Source organism: Aegilops tauschii, chromosome 1 (genome assembly GCF_002575655.3).
Source record: "Aegilops tauschii subsp. strangulata cultivar AL8/78 chromosome 1, Aet v6.0, whole genome shotgun sequence".
NCBI classification, from domain to species: domain Eukaryota; kingdom Viridiplantae; phylum Streptophyta; class Magnoliopsida; order Poales; family Poaceae; genus Aegilops; species Aegilops tauschii.
In genome coordinates, this window is record NC_053035.3 from 53743092 (window position 1) to 53763954 (window position 20863).

Sequence of the window (20863 nt, forward strand, 5' to 3'; positions counted from 1 at the left end):
ATGGATACAAGAAACACACCTAGCACAACAAAACTAGTAGTACCAATTGAGAACAAATCAACATGAACACTGAAACCAAATTAAACTTCAATAGGGAATACCCATGCGGGAAACCGCCGGCTCCACAGCATCGACCCACCCACCGCCGCAGGCTCTGGCAGCAGCGGCCGCGTGATCACCCCGTCTCTCATGTTGTACACCCCGGAGCCGCCGATGGGATTGTCCGGGTCTCTCCGACCCCACTGGTGCGCGAAGTAGACGCAGTCCTCTCGAGCTCCATGGCTTGCTGCAGTTGCGGCCTTGGAGCATCGCGACGACACGAACATCGCCCAACCATCCAAGCCTTGGGCCTTCTTCCACCGGCGAGTCCGTTCAAGATCGTACCCATCCTTGTCTCGAAATTCGGTCATTGAATAGTAACTAAAGCTAATCAAAGGTTTGCGGGCCCACCGCCTGACCATGAGCAGCTTGCCATTACATTCGACTAGATACCGCCCCGCAACGACGTGGCCGTACGGCCATGGATCCTTTTGCAGATGAGGCTCCTCTGTCATGGCGAACTCGGACCTCACTCCGCATATGACGTCGATGCAAGATGGTGATGGCGGTAGCTCGTCGAGGTAGCCATTGTTGAGATCGAGGGCGCGGAGCGTCTCGTTGATCTTGGACAGGGCGTAGATCTTCCCTTGAAAGAATCTGATGTCTGCGATGGAGAAATCGAAGTAGTGGTCCAGCGCTACGCACGTGTTGGGCTCGCCGGCCGGCCGGCAGGTGGAGAGAAGGAATTTGCCAGTGCGGATCATGACGGCGACCAGGCGGTATTCCAGCTCCGCCGAGGCCGCCGGGGACACCACGACCCTGGTAATGGGCTGCAGGAGCTCGTATCGGGCATTCACGTTGCAAGCAGCCAGGAGAGCAGCTAGCTCGGGGAGAGGAGTCACGGGAGTGCCGGAGAAGACGTCCATCAGGGAGCACCGGCCGTCGTCGTGCACGAGGAAGAAGGTGTTCTCGCCGGCGCTGTAGCAGACGGCGTCGTCGGGGATGCGCACGCGGTGCGCGGTGTTGTTGGCGACGTCGAGGAGGGTGCCGTCGCCGAAGACCAGCCAGGGGAGATGAAGGTGGGACGGCGGCAGCCCGGTGGCGCTCACGCGCCACGCGCGGCACACGGCGCGGAGGCGGAGGCGATCTGCGAGGGACGGGAGACGCCGGAGGACGGTGGCAAGGAGTTCGGGCGGCAGGCCCGGCCATGCTGACATGCTCTCATCGCGTTCTGAAGACGCCATGACGGAGATCGGATCTTATCTGGATAAGGAAAACTCTGGATAATGGGTAAGCTACATAGTATCTCTACTCCTAATGGACGACTTGGTGAATAGTCCGCGCGGTTAATTTTCGCTGGTTTATTTTCGTCATATTCCCACCGCCGTTTTTTTTCCGTCATCGCACCACCTCTGCCTTACTCGATCGAAAAAAACCGGCGCAAACAAAACCCCTGGAATCGATCCCTCGTTCACGCAGCTGATCGATCTCCGCCGCCGCCCGACACAGCAGATCGATCTCCGCCGCCGCCCGATCGCACGCCCGAACCACCCCTACGCCCAGACCGCGGCGGATCCATCCCTGTGCCGCGCCGCGGCGGATCCATCCCTTCGCCGTCGCACTTGCAGGAGGCGGCGGTCTGCTGTTGGATCGGGCGAGGACACGGGGCCGCGATCCCGCGTGTCGTGTTCGCTGGAGATCACGACCCCGATCCGAAGGCGGCCACCTTCTGACCACCCACAGGGTGTCAACCGGCGCTGCTCCCCTTTCAGTGCTACGTAATGCAAGTTCATACACATTATTTCATACTGAATATTTCATGCTGAAGGTCATACAAAAAAACATCTCAGGAGGCGGCGATCTGCTGTGGGATCGCTTCAGGAGACGCGAAGCGATCTGGTGTGGGATCGCTTTAGGAGACGGGGCCGCGATCCCGTCTACGTGACGCCGTGATCCCCTTCTGGACGCGCCCAGCATCCAACTTCTGCTGTACGTATCGCACATTACCTATGTACAGAAAATAGATATAGAATCTCAAGTTTATACTCGTTTATGACTATCTTTGCTGGAGCATGGTAGGCTTGAGTTGGTTGCTTGTGCTTGTGCCGGTCTCCTGTACATATATTGAATGAAGTCAGAAAACAGAAATACTGGCAATGGAACCAACTTAGTACCCATCACGAAAAACAACATTTGAAATCAAAATTTACCACCATGCTATCCCAAATTATATGCACCCTTTCTTCAATACCTGGGATCAAGTAATGAAAAGAGAGATGCCTTAGCCAGCTTCCATTTGCAATGACACAACACAGTTTCCTTTGTTCAAGCCCTATGGCTTACCATTTACGCCATTGGGAATCTTCCTGAAATCATCAGGACCGAAAGCTTTCTGAGTGGAATTGAAGGTGCAATGATCAGTTCCCACAAGCTGCATAGGAACAAAGAACAGTTCGGTGCTTATTCAAGGGATGTTTCCGTCTCCACAGTAGACAATGTACAAACAATATTTTCAGAAAATAATATTCCTTTTATAATTTACCGCCTCGAACAATCTTCAAGCAGAGGCTAAACACCAGCTTGAAGCGCTTTATTTTAAGGACTCCACAACTTCACACTTCAGGAAATTAAGGTGGGATTCTGGATTCAAGCGTGTTGGAACATATACTGATTCAGGAAATTAAGCTTCCCGGATTGGAGGACTCATCACATACCTAGAAGCAAGATATGAAATAAGAGGAACCACAACTACATAAACATATACTGATTGTGTGTGTTCTATTTACTTTGAAGCAGTTGCAAAGTCAGGATCCCAAAGCCAAGAATCATCAAGGACTAGCCCAGATACCACAGGTTCCCCGATGACTCTCTGACCTGCAAAGTTTGAGCTTACATCAACTTACAGTTTGTTTCACAATTTGACACGGCGTTGAAAATTTAAATCAACTTAGTACTTAGATTTGGGGTATTATCAATCCCGTGGGACCACTTAGTTCTGAAGCCCCAACAAGTTATTCTGGGACCAACCCAGTCCTGATTTTTTTTGTACAAAGCCGAAACTAGCCAATGTTCTGAAAGTAAATGTTCATAAAATAACTCTGTCTTAATTTGCATTGATGAGGAACTTGTTTGAACCAAATGGCCAGGCACCATACCTTCTCTTTTAGCCTTGGCAATCTCTTCCATTGCATCAGTACTCATCACATGAACAACATACAACGGTGTATTGACGAATTTTGCTAATCGAATTGCCCGTGAAGTTGCCTCGCCTTCCAACTGCAGAAAATAAGAGAAACTTAATTGACTCATCACTACCTTCCTGTGAGAGGAAAGCACAAATTTCATGTTAAAGCTATCTCATCAAGGACCTGAATTTTGTCAAAAAAAAAACATGAACCCGTCAAGACAAAGGAATTACAACTGGAGGTCTTGAGAGAGCATGCCCTTCTGGACCAGTTATCCCAAGGTCAATCATCCGCTGCTGTCCCTCAGCAACAGCATCCCCGTTCTCTGCATGAACCATAGCCAGTGCACCAAGAGACTTGCATTTCTGTAAGCCTTCAAGGAGGAGGTCGTCCGTCACCATCAAGGAACCTTTATATGCCATGAAGAACTTGAAAGAATTGATCCCTGAAAATTTGGCACAGAGGATCTTCGTCATGAACAGAATAGTCCAAGAATGCAGAAGAGAGTATGCACCCACCATGTTCCTTGACCATCACTTCCATTTGCATAACTTAGGAGCTGAAATTTGCAACAGAATAGCTTAGGAGCTGTTTACGCATGTTGCTGGACATGTTTAGTTGCTGTACATGTTTGCATAACTGATTGTGCTGCTTTTACTTACTTTGATTGCTTGGTTGTGTGGCTTGTTCTGCTTACTTTGCACTGCCAAAAAGCAGCCTGTCCAATAAGCATAGTCTCCAAGTTGTCTCCAAGTTCATGAACGAAAGTGCATGAAACATAACAATTAAGAATCAGTCTGTTTACATAAAACCTCCCAATACGGAGGCCAGGAGTTGGATCCTGGGCGCGTCCAGAAGGGGATAACAAAATAAATGATTGACGGTAGACAACTTCAGTATGAAACATAACAAAATAAGATCATTAAGATGGTAGACAACTTCAGTTCACAAGCCATTGTTAATAGTATGAAATCTTTGCTTGTAGGTAAGTATGGGGAATCTACAAAGCAAATCTGCGGAACATACAACAGCGTCAGGTGTACCTAGAGGTAAATCTTTGACTAAAAAACTTGCTGCACATGTCAAGCTATATCCCGATTGTGATTTCCTTAAATGACGTTGCTTCAGATAATTTGGATTGGACAAATGACGGTGAGAACAACCTGAGTACCCCATTTATGACAGTTGGATTGTCAATTTACCATGATTTAATACTATTTATTTATCGAATTGATCTCGCTTACTTGTATGAATGACACTCAGATGGGCTGACACTTGAACCGTCTGGACAACCGGTTCTTCCAGATAATGAACTTGTGGGTACTGAAGGTGTAGGATATCAGATGGCTGGGACAAACGTTGTTGATAATCACCCTATTAGTCCAGGTATGAGGCTGTGCGGATAGAGTACTCATCATTTTATTCTCTTAAGTTCGTGACTTCAATCTCAGTTACTTGTATGAACCATGCTCCAGGCCACTCGATACCTGAACAGACCGCAGACCCGGTTGTTCCCCAACCCACTGATGGTGATATCACATGTGTTCAGCGGCCTCCCGATCTGAACTCAGGTGAGCAAAAAACATATTGAAAAGGAGACCCGGCAATCTCGGTTATTTATCATGCTTATAGAGGTTGTGTTGCAGACATTCAAGAACAGTCTAAGAACAATAACATTTAGCTTTTGTTTTGTTCCAGATGTTCTTGATGTGTCTCCTATTGATGGAGGAATACACCTGTACACTATGTCAACTGCTCAAGATTTATCCCAAACCGTTTCAACATCCGAGCACATGACTACAGGATCTTTCGAGAATGTCGCCAAACAAACTAAAAAAGGTATCTTATCTGATGAAAAAAGGGAGCAGATAAACGCCAAGAGGCGAGCTAATTATCGGCGGAAGAAAGAGGAGGAAGCAAAGAAACTTGAGCATGAAAGTCAAGCTTACCTTTCAACATCTGGTATAATTGTTTGATTTTTAATGAAAACAATGTGCATTCCTGCTTTGACTACTCTCACAGCTTGCTGCATCTATTATTAGACTGTCTATTTACTTGTATGAACCAATTTCAGATCAGTCCATCACTGAACAGACCGCAGTTGTTGTTGTTCCTCAACCCACTGATGGTGATGTCACATGTGTACCGCGGCCTTCCGAACTGAACTCGGGTTAGTATAAAACATAATCAGTACTCTCCACTCTTCGGATAGCACTAAACTGACCCGTTATGACCACTATCGGTTATTTTTACATCAAGCGGGCAACCCGGCAACCTCATCAACGTTTGTGTCTCTCAGTTGTCTCACTGACGAGTTAGCCGCAGCCGTAGCACAAAGTGTAAACGGTATTACAAGATTCGTCTTTCGTTGTGAACCGTATCTATCTTATAGAGGTTGTGTTGCAGATGTTCATTAACATACCAAGTACATTATCATTTTGGTTTGGCTTTGTTCCAGAGGCTCTAGATTTGACTCATGTGTATGGAGGAAACCACGTAAACATCAATCAACTCCTCAAGTTTTACCACAATCCAGTTCAACATCCAAGCACATGACTACAGGATCTGTCGTGCGTGTCTCCAAACCATCTAAGAAAGTTATCTTGTCTGATGAAAAAAGGGAGCAGATAAACGCCAAGAGGCGAGCTGCTTATCGGAGGAAAAAAGAGGAGGAAGCAGAAAAAGTACAGCATGGAAGTCAACCTGACCTTTCAATATCTGGTATGATTGTTTGATTTTAAATCAAAACAATGTACATTCCTGCATTCACTACTCTCACACCTTCATGCATCTATTACTAGATGACAAGAAAGAGCTAATAAATGCGCGGAGGCGGGCAACATATCTTAAGAACAAGGAAAATGCTGACATTGAAAAGGAACAGATGAAAGCTCCGTTGGTAGATGGTTATCGAAGAAAATATGATGACGCCGCCGGCAAGCATCTCCATCAAAATATGCCTGCCGTTGACATGTCGGGTACGACTATTTCTATATTACAGGCCAAACGTCTATTGAATATACTCCCTTTGTTCATAACAGTATGATTATTATCTGAGAATCCGTGAGTATGACACCTGCAACCATATTGCAAGTATGCAAAATGTTCCACGGAGCGCTCTCGGTGATATCACTAATGGGGTACAAGCTCACCCTATGCTCCTTGCCGACAAAAATAGCCAGATCAAGGCTCAAGGGCGAGCTACCGTGAGGCACAAAGATGATAACCTTCCTGCCCTTACAATATCAGGTTAGGATGCTTTTTGATTCAGCTGCCTCTTGATAGTATATATATTCCTAATGTTTCTGGATACAAGTGTTTAATAAGTTATCTTGGAAAACAAGCTTATCAAACTCATTTTTTTATCGTCCTCTCGTTTGACTTTTGATTAGACATTAATACCTTGTGAAAATGGACGGAAGGAGTCAGCTGATATGACCTGCATAATATGCTGGTACCTTTTGTATCAATGATCAATTAATGCAGTACTGATTAGCGTTTTACACTGTTGTATAACCAGCCGACCCAAATAGGTCCAGCTATACGTCATTGTCACAAGATGAGGCGGTATTGCCTCATACCAATACAATCAGTACAGCTGTCATTCATGATAACCAACTACCTAGGAAGCAACATGGTAAGCAACGGAGAACTTGCTTAACTCCTGATCAAATGGAGCAAACAAACGCGCGGAGGCGAGCAACATATCGGAAACATCTAGAGCACGGAACTATCGATCTTGAAGAAAAAAATACCACGCTGCAAGAATGGAGGGCATGCAGCAAAGAGAAGGGGGAGTTAAGTGCAAAAAGAAAGGCAACTTATGCGGCAAAGAAGCACACCCCGTGCAAAGAATCCCTCGCACTCCCACGTCCAGACCTAGCAAACTTATCCCGCGCAACACCCCTCTCTCGGGCCGCCGAAGGTGATTCATCTGATGGCGACCCGACGACAATCATGCCGAATTTCATTGTTGGTACCAATGGTATGATAATTCTATTGTCACCTTGCTGTGCTCATTCTCACCAACCCTCATCTGACATGACGTTGTCTATTGTCACATTCGCCATGGAGATAATGCAGAGGAAATCGATGGGTTCCGAGACTGCATCACTGGTGATGAGACGACACCATCCGACTTTATGGATGAGGAGTACTACATGTTTCGCGACGAAGGTATGGTCAACTATAATCTATGAATTCGTGGGGCTTTATCATAATTATAGTTAGTAGTTAATAATGTTTTGAACATCATGTTTCAACAAATGCACGTAGGATACGATAATGACACCTTGGAGGATGAAGAGGAAGCGATCATGTCGTCTGCTATACCTAGCAAGGTTGATCCATTAGACTTTGTCTACACAAACATCCCAGACACGACTCACATCCTGAAGCTCGACGCAAACTGCAAACACTGCAAGGCAAAAAAAATTGTGTCTGAGACTGACGGCTTCTGCTGTCGCAATGGCCAGATCGAACTTAAACAACCTGAGCCAATCCCAGAGCTGATGAGGCTATGGTCAAGCATGGATGCAGATTCTAGACATTTTCGGGAAAACATACGCTTCTTCAACGGGCATTTCACCTTCACAACCCTTGGCGTCAGCCTTGATGAGAACTACACAAACATGAAGTCTGGGGTGTACACATTCCGGGCACACGGCACCATCTACCACAATGTGCATTCGTTCGGGCCTAGCTCCCGTCCTGAGCATCTGTAGTTATACTTCTATGATGATGACCCAACCATCACTCATCGTAAGGCGGCCACCAAGCAATTAGACCAAGATGTCGTGAAGAAGTTAGTAGACATACTCAAAGAAAACCCGTACTCCCAGCAATTTAGGAGTTTGGGTGCACACAAGGACAACCTCGATGATTACAGGATAGACCTAAACACCGATAAAAGGCTTGACCAAAGAAGATATAACAGACCGTTGTCATCTGAGGTCGCTGCAATTTGGGTTGAGGGCAACGACCTAGCAAAAAGGTTTGACCAGAGGATAACACTTTGTGGTAATAACAACGAAAGGCACAGTATACGTGTGACCTCCGGAGCATATGACCCTTTGTCTTATCCCCTATTCTATCCAAGGGGAGAACTAGGTTGGCATCTGAAGCTACCTAAACGTAATGTTCCTTTGGAGGTTGTACTAAATCCTCAACTGGTCCATGATGATGATGAGGATGCAGGTATGCCGTCTGCGTCCCATTTTGCTACAAATAATATTTTGTTTGTCGATTATATCCTCATTTTGATGGTACTCAATCATGTGCAGAGGGCAACAGCAGGTTGTGCGTCTCTGTCAGAGACTACTACTGTTACATGCTGCAGACACGGCCTGCGATCTTTAATCCCATACTCTGTGGAGCACGCCTCTTGCAGCAATGGGCCGTCGACATGTATGTCAAGATTGGAAGTTGTCGGTTAAGGTGGTACAGGAAGAACCAGACGCAGATTCGTGCCGACTTGTATAAAGGAGTTGTTGATGCGATCACATCGGGGGAGACACGAGCAAGCGCTGTTGGGGTAAGAATAGTTCTCCCTGGAACATACCCTGGTGGCGACCGCGACATGAAGAAGAGGCATATGGATGCCATGGCAATGTTGGGGAACGTAGTAATTTCAAAAAATTTCCTACGCACACGCAAGATCATGGTGATGCATAGCAACGAGAGGGGAGAGTGTTGTCCACGTACCCTCATAGACCGACAGCGGAAGCGTTATCACAACGCGGTTGATGTAGTCGTACGTCTTCACGATCCGACCGATCAAGTACCGAACGCACGGCACCTCCGAGTTCTACACACGTTCAGCTCGATGACGTCCCTCGAACTCTGATCCAGCCGAGTGTTGAGGGAGAGTTTCGTCAGCACGACGGCGTGGTGACGATGATGATGTTCTACCGACGCAGGGCTTCGCCTAAGCTCCGCAATGATATTATCGAGGTGTAATTTGGTGGAGGGGGGCACCGCACACGGCTAAAAGATCTCAAGGATCAATTGTTGTGTCTCTGGGGTGCCCCCCTGCCCCCGTATATAAAGGAGCAAGGGAGGAGGAGGCCGGCCCTAGGAGGGGGCGCACCAAGTGTGGAGTCCTACTAGGACTCCCTAGTCCTAGTAGGATTCCACCTCCCATATGGAATAGGAAAAGAGGAAGGGAAAAAGAGAAGGAAGGAAGGGGGCGCCCCCCTTCCCTAGTCCAATTCGGACTAGACCAAGGGGAGGGGTGCGGCCACCCTTGAGGCCCTTTTTCTTCTTTCCCGTATGGCACAATAAGGCCCAATACGTATTCCCGTAACTCTCCGGTACTCCGAAAAATACCCGAATCACTCGGAACCTTTCCGAAGTCCGAATATAGTCGTCCAATATATCGATCTTTACGTTTCGACCATTTCGAGACTCCTCGTCATGTCCCCGATCTCATCCGGGACTCTGAACTCCTTCGGTACATCAACATACATAAACTCATAATAAAACTGTCATCGTAACTTTAAGCGTGCGTACCCTACGGGTTCGAGAACTATGTAGACATGACCGAGACACGTCTCCGGTCAATAACCAATAGCGGGACCTGGATGCCCATATTGACTCCCACATATTCTACGAAGATCTTTATCGGTCAGACCGCATAACAACATACGTTGTTCCCTTTGTCATCAGTATGTTACTTGCCCGAGATTCGATCGTCGGTATCTCGATACCTAGTTCAATCTCGTTACCGGCAAGTCTCTTTACTCGTTCCGTAACACATCATCCCGCAACTAACTTATTAGTCACAATGCTTGCAAGGCTTATAGTGATGTGCATTACCGAGTGGGCCCAGAGATACCTCTCCGACAATCGGAGTGACAAATCCTAATCTCGAAATACGCCAACCCAACAAGTACCTTTGGAGACACCTGTAGAGCACCTTTATAATCACCCATTTACGTTGTGACGTTTGGTAGCACACAAAGTGTTCCTCCGGTAAACGGGAGTTGCATAATCTCATAGTCAGAGGAACATGTATAAGTCATGAAGAAAGCAATAGCAACATACTAAACGATCGGGTGCTAAGCTAACGGAATGGGTCAAGTCAATCACGTCATTCTCCTAATGAGGTGATCTCGTTAATCAAATGACAACTTATGTCTATGGCTAGGAAACATAACCATCTTTGATTAACGAGCTAGTCAAGTAGAGGCATACTAGTGACACTCTGTTTGACTATGTATTCACACATGTATTATGTTTCCGGTTAATACAATTCTCGCATGAATAATAAACATTTATCATGATATAAGGAAATAAATAATAACTTTATTATTGCCTCTAGGGCATATTTCCTTCAGTCTCCCACTTGCACTAGAGTCAATAATCTAGTTCACATCGCCATGTGATTTAACATGAATAGTTCACATCACCATGTGATTAACACCCATGGTTCACATCGTCATGTGACCATCACCCAAAGGGTTTACTAGAGTCAGTAATCTAGTTCACATCGCTATGTGATTAACACCCAAAGAGTACTAAGGTGTGATCATGTTTTGCTTGTGAGATAATTTTAGTCAACGGGTCTGTCACATTCAGATCCGTAAGTATTTTGCAAATTTCTATGTCTACAATGCTCTGCATGGAGCTACTCTAGCTAATTGCTCCCACTTTCAATATGTATCTAGACCGAGACTTAGAGTCATCTAGATTAGTGTCAAAACTTGCATCGACGTAACCTTTTACGACGAGCCTTTTGTCACTTCCATAATCGAGAAACATATCCTTATTCCAGTAAGGATAATTTTGACCGTTGTCCAGTGATCTACTCCTAGATCACTATTGTACTCCCTTGCCAAAATCAGTGTAGGGTATACAATAGATCTGGTACACATCATGGCATACTTTATAGAACCTATGGCCAAGGCATAGGGAATGACTTCCATTCTCTTTCTATCTTTTGCCGTGGTCCGGCTTTGAGTATTTACTCAATTTCACACCTTGTAACACAGGTAAGAACTCTTTTCTTTGACTGTTCTATTTTGAACTACTTCAAAATCTTGTTAAGGTATGTACTCATTGAAAAACTTATCAAGCGTCTTCATGTATCTCTATAGATCTTGATGCTCAATATGTAAGCAACTTCACCGAGGTCTATCTTTGAAAAACTCCTTTCAAACACTCCTTTATGCTTTGCAGAATAATTCTACATTATTTCCGATCAACAATATGTCATTCACATATACTTATCAAAAATGCTGTAGTGCTCCCACTCACTTTCTTGTAAATACAGGCTTCACCGCAAGTCTGTATACAACTATATGCTTTGATCAACTTATCAAAGCGTATATTCCAACTTCGAGATGCTTGCACCAGTCCATTGATGGATCGCTGGAGCTTGCATATTTTGTTAGCACCTTTAGGATTGACAAAACCTTCTGGTTGTATCATATACAACTCTTCTTTAATAAATCCATCAAGGAATGCAGTTTTGTTTATCCCTTTGCCAGATTTCATAAAATGCGGCAATTGCTAACATGATTCGGACAGACTTAAGCATAGATACGAGTGAGAAACTCTCATCGTAGTCAACATCTTGAACTTGTCGAAAACCTTTTTGCGACAATTCTAGCTTTGTAGATAGTGATACTACTATCAGCGTCCGTCTTCCTCTTGACAATCCATTTATTCTCAATTGCTTGCCGATCATCGGGCAAGTCAACCAAAGTCCACACTTTGTTCTCATACATGGATCTCATCTCAGATTTCATGGCCTCAAGCCATTTTGCGGAATCTGGGCTCACCATCGCTTCTTCATAGTTCGTAGGTTCGTCATGGTCTAGTAACATAACCTCCAGAACAGGATTACCGTACCACTCTGGTGCGGATCTTACTCTGGTTTACCTACGAGGTTTGGTAGTAACTTGATCTGAAGTTACATGATCATCATCATTAACTTCCTCACTAATTGGTGTAGAAGTCACAGGAACAGATTTCTGTGATCCAATAAGGGAGCAGGTACAGTTACCTCATCAAGTTCTACTTTCCTCCCACTCACATCTTTCGAGAGAAACTCCTTCTCTAGAAAGGATCCATACTTAGCAACGAATGTCTTGCCTTCGGATCTGTGATAGAAGGTGTACCCAACTGTCTCCTTTGGGTATCCTATGAAGACACATTTCTCCGATTTGGGTTTGAGCTTATCAGGATGAATTTTTTTCACATAAGCATCGCAACCCCAAAATTTTAAGAAACGACAACTTTGGTTTCTTGCCAAACCACAGTTCATAAGGTGTCGTCTCAACGGATTTTGATGGTGCCCTATTTAACGTGAATGTAGCTATCTCTAATGCATAACCCAAAACGATAGTGGTAAATTGGTAAGAGACATCATAGATTGCACTATATCCAATAAAGTACGGTTATGACGTTCGGACACACCATTACACTGTGGTGTTCCAGGTGGCGTGAGTAGTGAAACTATTTCACATTGTTTTAACTGAAGGCCAAACTCGTAACTCCAATATTTTACCTCTGCGATCATATCGTAGAAACTTTTATTTTCTTGTTACGATGATTCTCCACTTCACTCTGAAATTCTTTGAACTTTTCAAATGTTTCAGACTTTGTGTTTCATCAAGTAGATATACCCATATCTGCTCAAATCATCTGTGAAGGTCAGAAAATAATGATACCTGCTACGAGCCTCAATATTCATCGGACCTCATACATCTGTATGTATGATTTCCAACAAATCTGTTGCTCTCTCCATAGTTCCGGAGAACGGCGTTTTAGTCATCTTGCCCATGAGGCACGGTTCGCAAGCATCAAGTGATTCCAAAATCCCATCAGTATGGAGTTTCTTCATGCGCTTTACACCAATATGACCTAAACGGAAGTACCACAAATAAGTTGCACTATCATTATTAACTTTGCATCTTTTGGCTTCAATATTATGAATATATGTATCACTACGATCGAGATCCAACAAACCATTTTCGTTGGTGTGTATGACCATAAAGGTTTTATTCATGTAAACAGAACAACAATTGTTCTCTAACTTAAATGAATAACCGTATTGCAATAAACATGATCAGATCATATTCATGCTCAACGCAAACACCAAATAACACTTATTTAGTTTCAACACTAATCCCGAAAGTACAGGGAGTGTGCGATGATGATCATATCAATCTTGGAACTACTTCCAACACACATCGTCACCTCGCCTTTTACTAGTCTCTGTTTATTCTGCAACTCCCATTTTCGAGTTACTACTCTTTAGCAACTGAACCAGTATCAATTACCGAGGGGTTGCTATAAACACTAGTAAAGTACACATCAATAATCTGTATATCAAATATACCTTTGTTCACTTTTACTAGTCTCTGTTTATTCTGCAACTCCCGTTTCGAGTTACTACTCTTAGCAACTGAACCAGTATCAATTACCGAGGGATTGCTGTAAACACTAGTAAAGTACACATCAATAATCTGTATATCAAATATACCTTTGTTCACTTTGCCATCCTTCTTATCCACCAAATAGTTGGGGTAGTTCCGCTTCCAGTGACCAGTCCCTTTGCAGTAGAAGCACTTAGTCTCAGGCTTAGGACCAGACTTAGGCTTCTTCACTTGAGCAGCAACTTGCTTGCCGTTCTTTTTGAAGTTCCCCTTTTTCCCTTTGCCCTTTTCTTGAAACTAGCGGTCTCGTCAACCATCAACACTTGAAGTGGTCTCGTCAACCATCAACACTTGATGTTTTTCTTGATTTCTACCTTCGTCGATTTCAGCATCACGAAGAGCTCGGGAATTACTTTCGTCATCCCTTGCATACCATAGTTCATCACGAAGTTCTACTAACTTGGTGATGGTGACTAGAGAATTCTGTCAATCACTATTTTATCTGGAAGATAAACTCCCACTTGATTCAAGCGATTGTAGTACCCAGACAATCTGAGCACATGGTCACTAGTTGAGCGATTCTCCTCCATCTTTTTGCTATAGAACTTGTTGGAGATTTCATATCTCTCAACTCGGGTATTTGCTTGAAATATTAACTTCAACTCCTGGAACATCTCATATGGTCCATGACGTTCAAAACGTCTTTGAAGTCCCGATTCTAAGCCGTTAAGCATGGTGCACTAAACTATCAAGTAGTCATCATATTGAGCTAGCCAAACGTTCATAACGTCTGCATCTGCTCCTGCAATAGGTCTGTCACCTAGCGGTGCATCAAGGACATAATTTTTCTGTGCAGCAATGAGGATAATCCTCAGATCACGGATCCAATCCGCATCTTTGCTACTAACATCTTTCAACATAATTTTTCTCTAGGAACAAAAAATAAACACAGGGAAGCAACAACGCGAGCTATTGATCTACAACATAATTTGCAAAATACTATCAGGACTAAGTTCATGATAAATTTAAGTTCAATTAATCATATTACTTAAGAACTCCCACTTAGATAGACATCTCTCTAATCATCTAAGTGATTACGTGATCCAAAGCAACTAAACCATGTCCGATTAACACGTGAGATGGAGTAGTTTCAATGGTGAACATCACTATGTTGATCATATCTACTATATGATTCACGCTCGACCTTTCGGTCTCTGTGTTCCGAGGCCATATCTGTATATGCTAGGCTCGTCAAGTTTAACCTGAGTATTCCGCGTGTGCAAATGTTTGGCACCCGTTGTATTTGAACGTAGAGCCTATCACACCCGATTAACACGTGGTGTCTCAGCACGAAGAACTTTTGCAACGGTGCATACTCAGGGAGAACACTTTTATCTTGAAATTTTAGTGAGAGATCATCTTATAATGCTACCGTCAATCAAAGCAAGATAAGATGCATAAAGTATTAACATCACATGCAATCAATATAAGTGATATGATATGGCCATCATCATCTTGTGCTTGTGATCTCCATCTCCGAAGCACCGTCATGATCACCATCGTCACCGGCGCGACACCTTGATCTCCATCGTAGCATCGTTATCGTCTCGCCAACTTATTGCTTTTACGACTATCGCTACCGCTTAGTGATAAAGTAAAACTATTACATGGCGATTGCATCTCATACAATAAAGCGACAACCATATGGCTCCTGCCAGTTGCCGATAACTCGGTTACAAAACATGATCATCTCATACAACACATTATATCACATCATGTCTTGACCATATCACATCACAACATGCCCTGCAAAAACAAGTTAGACGTCCTCTACTTTGTTGTTGCAAGTTTTACGTGGCTGCCACGGGCTTAGCAAGAACCGTTCTTACCTACGCATCAAAACCACAACGATAGGTTGTCAAGTTGGTGCTGTTTTAACCTTCGCAAGGACCGGGCGTAGCCACACTCGGTTCAACTAAAGTGAGAGAGACAGACACCCGCCAGTCACCTTTAAGCAACGAGTGCTCCGAACGGTGAAACCAGTCTCGCGTAAGCGTACGCATAACGTCGGCCCGGGCCGCTTCATCTCACAATACCGCTGAACCAAAGTATGACATGCTGGTAAGCAGTATGACTTATATCGCCCACAACTCACTTGTGTTCTACTCGTGCATAGCATCAACGCATAAAACCAGGCTCGGATGCCACTGTTGGGGAACGTAGTAATTTCAAAAAATTTCCTACGCACACGCAAGATCATGGTGATGCATAGCAACGAGAGGGGAGAGTGTTGTCCACGTACCCTCGTAGACCGACAGCGGAAGCGTTATCACAACGCGGTTGATGTAGTCGTACGTCTTCACGATCCGACCGATCAAGTACCGAACGCACGGCACCTCCGAGTTCTACACACGTTCAACTCGATGATGTCCCTCGAACTTCGATCCAGCCGAGTGTTGAGGGAGAGTTTCGTCAGCACGACGGCGTGGTGACGATGATGATGTTCTACCGACGCAGGGCTTCGCCTAAGCTCCGCAATGATATTATCGAGGTGTAATTTGGTGGAGGGGGGCACCGCACACGGCTAAAAGATCTCAAGGATCAATTGTTGTGTCTCTGGGGTGCCCCCCTGCCCCCGTATATAAAGGAGCAAGGGAGGAGGAGGCCGGCCCTAGGAGGGGGCGCACCAAGTGTGGAGTCCTACTAGGACTCCCTAGTCCTAGTAGGATTCCACCTCCCATATGGAATAGGAAAAGAGGAAGGGAAAAAAAGAAGGAAGGGAAAAAAAGAAGGAAGGAAGGGGGCGCCCCCCTTCCCTAGTCCAATTCGGACCAGACCAAGGGGAGGGGTGCGGCCACCCTTGAGGACCTCTTTCTTCTTTCCCGTATGGCCCAATAAGGCCCAATACGTATTCCCGTAACTCTCCGGTACTCCGAAAAATACCCAAATCACTCGGAACCTTTCCGAAGTCCGAATATAGTCGTCCAATATATCGATCTTTACGTCTCGACCATTTCGAGACTCCTCGTCATGTCCCAGATCTCATCCGGGACTCCGAACTCCTTCGGTACATCAACATACATAAACTCATAATAAAACTGTCATTGTAACTTTAAGCGTGCGGACCCTACGGGTTCGAGAACTATGTAGACATGACCGAGACACGTCTCCGGTCAATAACCAATAGCGCGACCTGGATGCCCATATTGGCTCCCACATATTCTACGAAGATCTTTATCGGTCAGACCGCATAACAACATACGTTGTTCCCTTTGTCATCAGTATGTTACTTGCCCGAGATTCGATCGTCGGTATCTCGATACCTAGTTCAATCTCGTTACCGGCAAGTCTCTTTACTCGTTCCGTAACACATCATCCCGCAACTAACTTATTAGTCACAATGCTTGCAAGGCTTATAGTGATGTGCATTACCGAGTGGGCCCAGAGATACCTCTCCGACAATCGGAGTGACAAATCCTAATCTCGAAATACGCCAACCCAACAAGTACCTTTGGAGACACCTGTAGAGCACCTTTATAATCACCCATTTACGTTGTGACGTTTGGTAGCACACAAAGTGTTCCTCCGGTAAACGGGAGTTGCATAATCTCATAGTCAGAGGAACATGTATAAGTCATGAAGAAAGCAATAGCAACATACTAAACGATCGGGTGCTAAGCTAACGGAATGGGTCAAGTCAATCACGTCATTCTCCTAATGAGGTGATCTCGTTAATCAAATGATAACTTATGTCTATGGCTAGGAAACATAACCATCTTTGATTAACGAGCTAGTCAAGTAGAGGCATACTAGTGACACTCTGTTTGACTATGTATTCACACATGTATTATGTTTCCGGTTAATACAATTCTAGCATGAATAATAAACATTTATCATGATATAAGGAAATAAATAATAACTTTATTATTGCCTCTAGGGCATATTTCCTTCAGGCAATTGTACATACATACGGGAAGCCTGACATCTTCTTGACCATGACTTGCAATCCAAAATGGGAAGAGATAACGAATGAGTTGCTGCCTGGTCAGACGGCGCAAGACCGACCTGATATTGTGGCTCGCGTGTTCTTTGGCAAACTAGAGGCTATGAAGGACATGTTGTTCAAGAAGCACATCCTGGGTGTTGTTGTCGCATATGTATATGTTGTCGAGTTTCAAAAAAGGGGCCTCCCACACGCACATTTTCTGTTGATCATGGACTCAACATATAAGCTTATCGTCCCCGAGCAGTATGACCGACTCATTTCCGCAGAGCTCCCAGACAAGCATAAGTATCCGGAATTGTATGCAATGGTGGTAAAACATATGATGCACAGACCATGCGGTGCTCTAAACCCGAAGAATGTTTGCATGCAAGAAAACGGATGCAAGTGCAGATACTCGCGGTCGTTCAATGAAAACACAGCACAGGGGAAGGACTCGTACCCAGTTTATCGACGTAGAGACGATGGTAGGCGTGCTAAGGTCCGAGGGAAGATGTTGGACAACAGATGGGTTGTGCCTTATAACCCATACCTTCTGCGGATGTTCAATTGCCACATCAACGTTGAGGTCTGCTCGAGCATAAAGGCCGTCAAATATCTTTACAAGTACATTTACAAGGGCCATGATAAGGCTTCTTTCAGCATCGACCAGCCCGACGATGATGGTAACATTGATGAGATCAAGAGATACGTTGAGGCAAGGTGGATCACCCCTCCGGAGGCTATGTGGAGGATATTTGGCTTTCCACTTTGCGCCAACTACCCTCCTGTCTTGCAGTTGCCTCTTCATCTCCCGAATATGCACAGGGTCGCATTCAATGCCCAGGCTGACTTGAAAAATGTTGTCGCCTCAGAAAATATTTCAAAATCCATGTTAACGGAGTATTTCAAGGCTAACCAGGAACACCCTCGGGCTAGAAATATATTGTACAAGGATTTTCCTGGAAGCTTCACGTGGCAGAATAAAAAGAAGTTTTGGAAGCCGCGGGTCGAGCATTTTCAAATAGGTCGCATCGTGTCTGCCAATCCTGCCGAGGGGGACCGATACTATCTGCGTGTGTTGCTAAACCATGTTACGGGCAAAACATCCTTTGACGACTTGCTCACCGTGGACGGCGTGCTATGTGGGAGCTTTAGAGAGGCTGCTGAAAGGTTGGGACTCATCGAGGTAGACAACACGCTCGACGACTGTCTTACTGAGGCTGAGCAGTGGGCGATGCCATGTTCTCTTAGGAGGCTCTTCGCAACCATCTTGGTGCACTGCGAGCCAGGCGACGTGCGTGGTTTATGGGATAGGCACCTCGAGCCTATGTCAGATGACTATCGTCGATCACGCACGTCCCCTGACGAGGTGGAGCAGATGGTGTTGCTAGACATTAGGGGTATGTTGCAGTCCATGGGTAAAGATATTGTTGATTTCGCTCTTCCGAGCATAGATGATGCGTTTGACCCAACCGAGGGCGAGGCAAGAGAGGTCATCAAGGAAACAACCGTTGAGTTTGACATGGATGACACTAAGTTGGTATCTTCGCTGAACTTGGAACAAAGGGCCGCATACGACGAGATACTAACGGCTGTTGAACGCGGTGATGGGGGTGTATTCTTTGTTGATGGCCCTGGAGGTACAGGGAAGACCTTCCTATACAGGGCGATGCTTGCCAAGGTGAGGAGCCAAGGCAAGATTGGTATCGCTACCGCGACGTCGGGCGTCGCCGCTTCTATCATGCCTGGCGGCAGGACTGCCCACTCGAGGTTCAAGATCCCATTGAGTTGCGATGATGGAGCCTCGTGCAGCTTCACCAGGCAGAGTGGGACCGCCAAGCTCCTAAGGATAGCCTCATTGATAATATGGGACGAGGCCAGCATGACGAAGCGACAAGCGGTAGAGGCATTGGACAACAGCATGCGCGACATCATGGGAATACGTGACCGACCCTTTGGAGGAAAGACTGTTGTTTTTGGTGGGGACTTTCGGCAGGTGCTTCCGGTCGTCAGAAGGGGGTCGCGGGGCCAGATAATTGATGCAACCCTCCGAAGTTCTCATCTGTGGAAGTGTATGCGGCAGCTTCGGCTCATCTCCAACATGAGGGCTCATAATGACACGTGGTTTGCAGATTACTTGCTAAGGGTCGGCAATGGCACTGAGGATGTAGACGATCAAGGCAACATACTACTCCCTGAAGATATTTGTCTGCCGTCTACAGGCAAGGTTGACGACCTGGAGAAACTTATTGACCACGTGTTTCTGAGTCTAGATGACAACATGTCTGATTCCAATTACATGACATCTCGAGCAATCCTTTCCACGATAAATGACAATGTTGACAAGATAAACATCCGCATGATAGACCGTTTTCATGGAGATGAAGTAATCTACCATAGCTTTGACATTGCAGAGGACGACCCATATGGCTACTACGCTCAGGAGTTTCTTAATGGATTGACTCCTAATGGTCTTCCTCCGCATGCACTCAAGCTAAAGCTGAACTGCCCTGTCATACTTCTAAGGAACATTGATCCAGCTAATGGACTGTGTAACGGCACTAGGCTTGTTGTAAGAGGTTTTGAGAGGAACACCATTGATGCAGAAATCGTGATTGGTCAACACACTGGCAGGAGGGTCTTCCTTCCTCGAATACCTCTCTGCCCATCTGAAAACGACATGTTTCCGTTCAAGTTTAAGAGAAAGCAATTTCCTATAAGGCTTAGCTTTGCTATGACCATTAACAAGGCTCAAGGGCAGACCATACCGATAGTTGGTGTCTACCTACCCAATCCCGTGTTCTCTCATGGTCAGCTCTATGTTGCTTTGTCTCGAGCCACCGCGAAGAGAAACATAAAGATACTCATTCAGAAGGAGAAGCCGAAGGAGAAGGCCAACAAGCTAAAGGACAATCCAAAGAAGCGAAAAAGACCGACTGTGTCCTTACTGACCTCGATGAAGAACATCGTCTACAAGGAAGTCCTTACAGGCTGAAGTTCGGTCTTAATAGACTGGCAGGTTTAGTAATGACAGAGCATTTACTCTTGCGATGGTCAAGATATGCTGAATTTCGTTTCTTTTACATATTTTTTTTATTTGGTATTTTTATATTTGGATGTATACAACATCATCGCTGATATAGATTTTCTACAAGCGTACTTTTTCATGTGTAATATGTGATTCAGATATAGTGATTGGCAGGATAAAGACCTGGAACATCCAATGAAACTATTGTATTACGGCAAATTAACATATCTGTTCTTATTATTTT

General features: G+C 45.1%; 4 protein-coding genes across 4 annotated transcripts; 2 read left to right on the plus strand and 2 right to left on the minus strand.

Annotated features, from left to right (window-relative positions):
• Positions 1 to 80: 80 nt before the first annotated feature.
• On the minus strand, positions 81 to 1283 carry LOC141027482 (uncharacterized). Its single transcript, XM_073504539.1, has one exon. The coding sequence runs from the start codon at positions 1281 to 1283 to the stop codon at positions 81 to 83; it is 1203 nt and encodes a 400-aa protein (XP_073360640.1).
• A 1421-nt stretch (positions 1284 to 2704) lies between these two features.
• LOC109747734 (dihydropyrimidinase-like) lies at positions 2705 to 3767 on the minus strand. Its single transcript, XM_073506649.1, has 5 exons — positions 3743 to 3767; positions 3458 to 3669; positions 3195 to 3315; positions 2826 to 2913; positions 2705 to 2753 (listed from the first exon to the last, which is right to left on the minus strand). The coding sequence occupies exons 1-5, from the start codon at positions 3765 to 3767 to the stop codon at positions 2720 to 2722; spliced, it is 480 nt and encodes a 159-aa protein (XP_073362750.1). The 3' UTR covers positions 2705 to 2719.
• Positions 3768 to 4404: 637 nt separating this feature from the next.
• LOC123494567 (uncharacterized) lies at positions 4405 to 5352 on the plus strand. Its single transcript, XM_073506650.1, has 3 exons — positions 4405 to 4610; positions 4700 to 4795; positions 4923 to 5352. Exons 1-3 carry the CDS (start codon positions 4568 to 4570, stop codon positions 5198 to 5200), a joined length of 417 nt encoding a protein of 138 aa, XP_073362751.1. The 5' UTR covers positions 4405 to 4567; the 3' UTR covers positions 5201 to 5352.
• Positions 5353 to 5776: 424 nt separating this feature from the next.
• LOC141027483 (uncharacterized) lies at positions 5777 to 20586 on the plus strand. The gene is made up of 9 exons (XM_073504540.1): positions 5777 to 5945; positions 6026 to 6202; positions 6745 to 6861; positions 7308 to 7400; positions 7500 to 7906; positions 7991 to 8217; positions 8323 to 8420; positions 8507 to 8844; positions 17560 to 20586. The coding sequence occupies exons 1-9, from the start codon at positions 5777 to 5779 to the stop codon at positions 20584 to 20586; spliced, it is 4653 nt and encodes a 1550-aa protein (XP_073360641.1).
• The last annotated feature ends 277 nt before the right edge of the window (positions 20587 to 20863 follow it).

Coding starts and splice junctions, on each gene's coding strand:
- LOC141027482 (XM_073504539.1), bottom strand. CDS start 1,283: ATGGCGTCTTCAGAACGCGATGAGAGCATGTCAGCATGGCCGGGCCTG.
- LOC109747734 (XM_073506649.1), bottom strand. CDS start 3,767: ATGGAAGTGATGGTCAAGGAACATG. Junction 3,670..3,742: donor AGTGATGGTCAAGGAACATG/GTGGGTGCATAC, acceptor CCAAATTTTCAG/GGATCAATTCTTTCAAGTTC. Junction 2,754..2,825: donor GACTTTGCAACTGCTTCAAA/GTAAATAGAACA, acceptor TCTTGCTTCTAG/GTATGTGATGAGTCCTCCAA.
- LOC123494567 (XM_073506650.1), top strand. CDS start 4,568: ATGGCTGGGACAAACGTTGTTGATAATCACCCTATTAGTCCAG. Junction 4,611..4,699: donor TAATCACCCTATTAGTCCAG/GTATGAGGCTGT, acceptor ACCATGCTCCAG/GCCACTCGATACCTGAACAG. Junction 4,796..4,922: donor GCCTCCCGATCTGAACTCAG/GTGAGCAAAAAA, acceptor GTTTTGTTCCAG/ATGTTCTTGATGTGTCTCCT.
- LOC141027483 (XM_073504540.1), top strand. CDS start 5,777: ATGACTACAGGATCTGTCGTGCGTGTCTCCAAACCATCTAAGAAAGTT. Junction 6,203..6,744: donor GCCTGCCGTTGACATGTCGG/GTACGACTATTT, acceptor TTGTATAACCAG/CCGACCCAAATAGGTCCAGC. Junction 7,401..7,499: donor CTACATGTTTCGCGACGAAG/GTATGGTCAACT, acceptor AAATGCACGTAG/GATACGATAATGACACCTTG.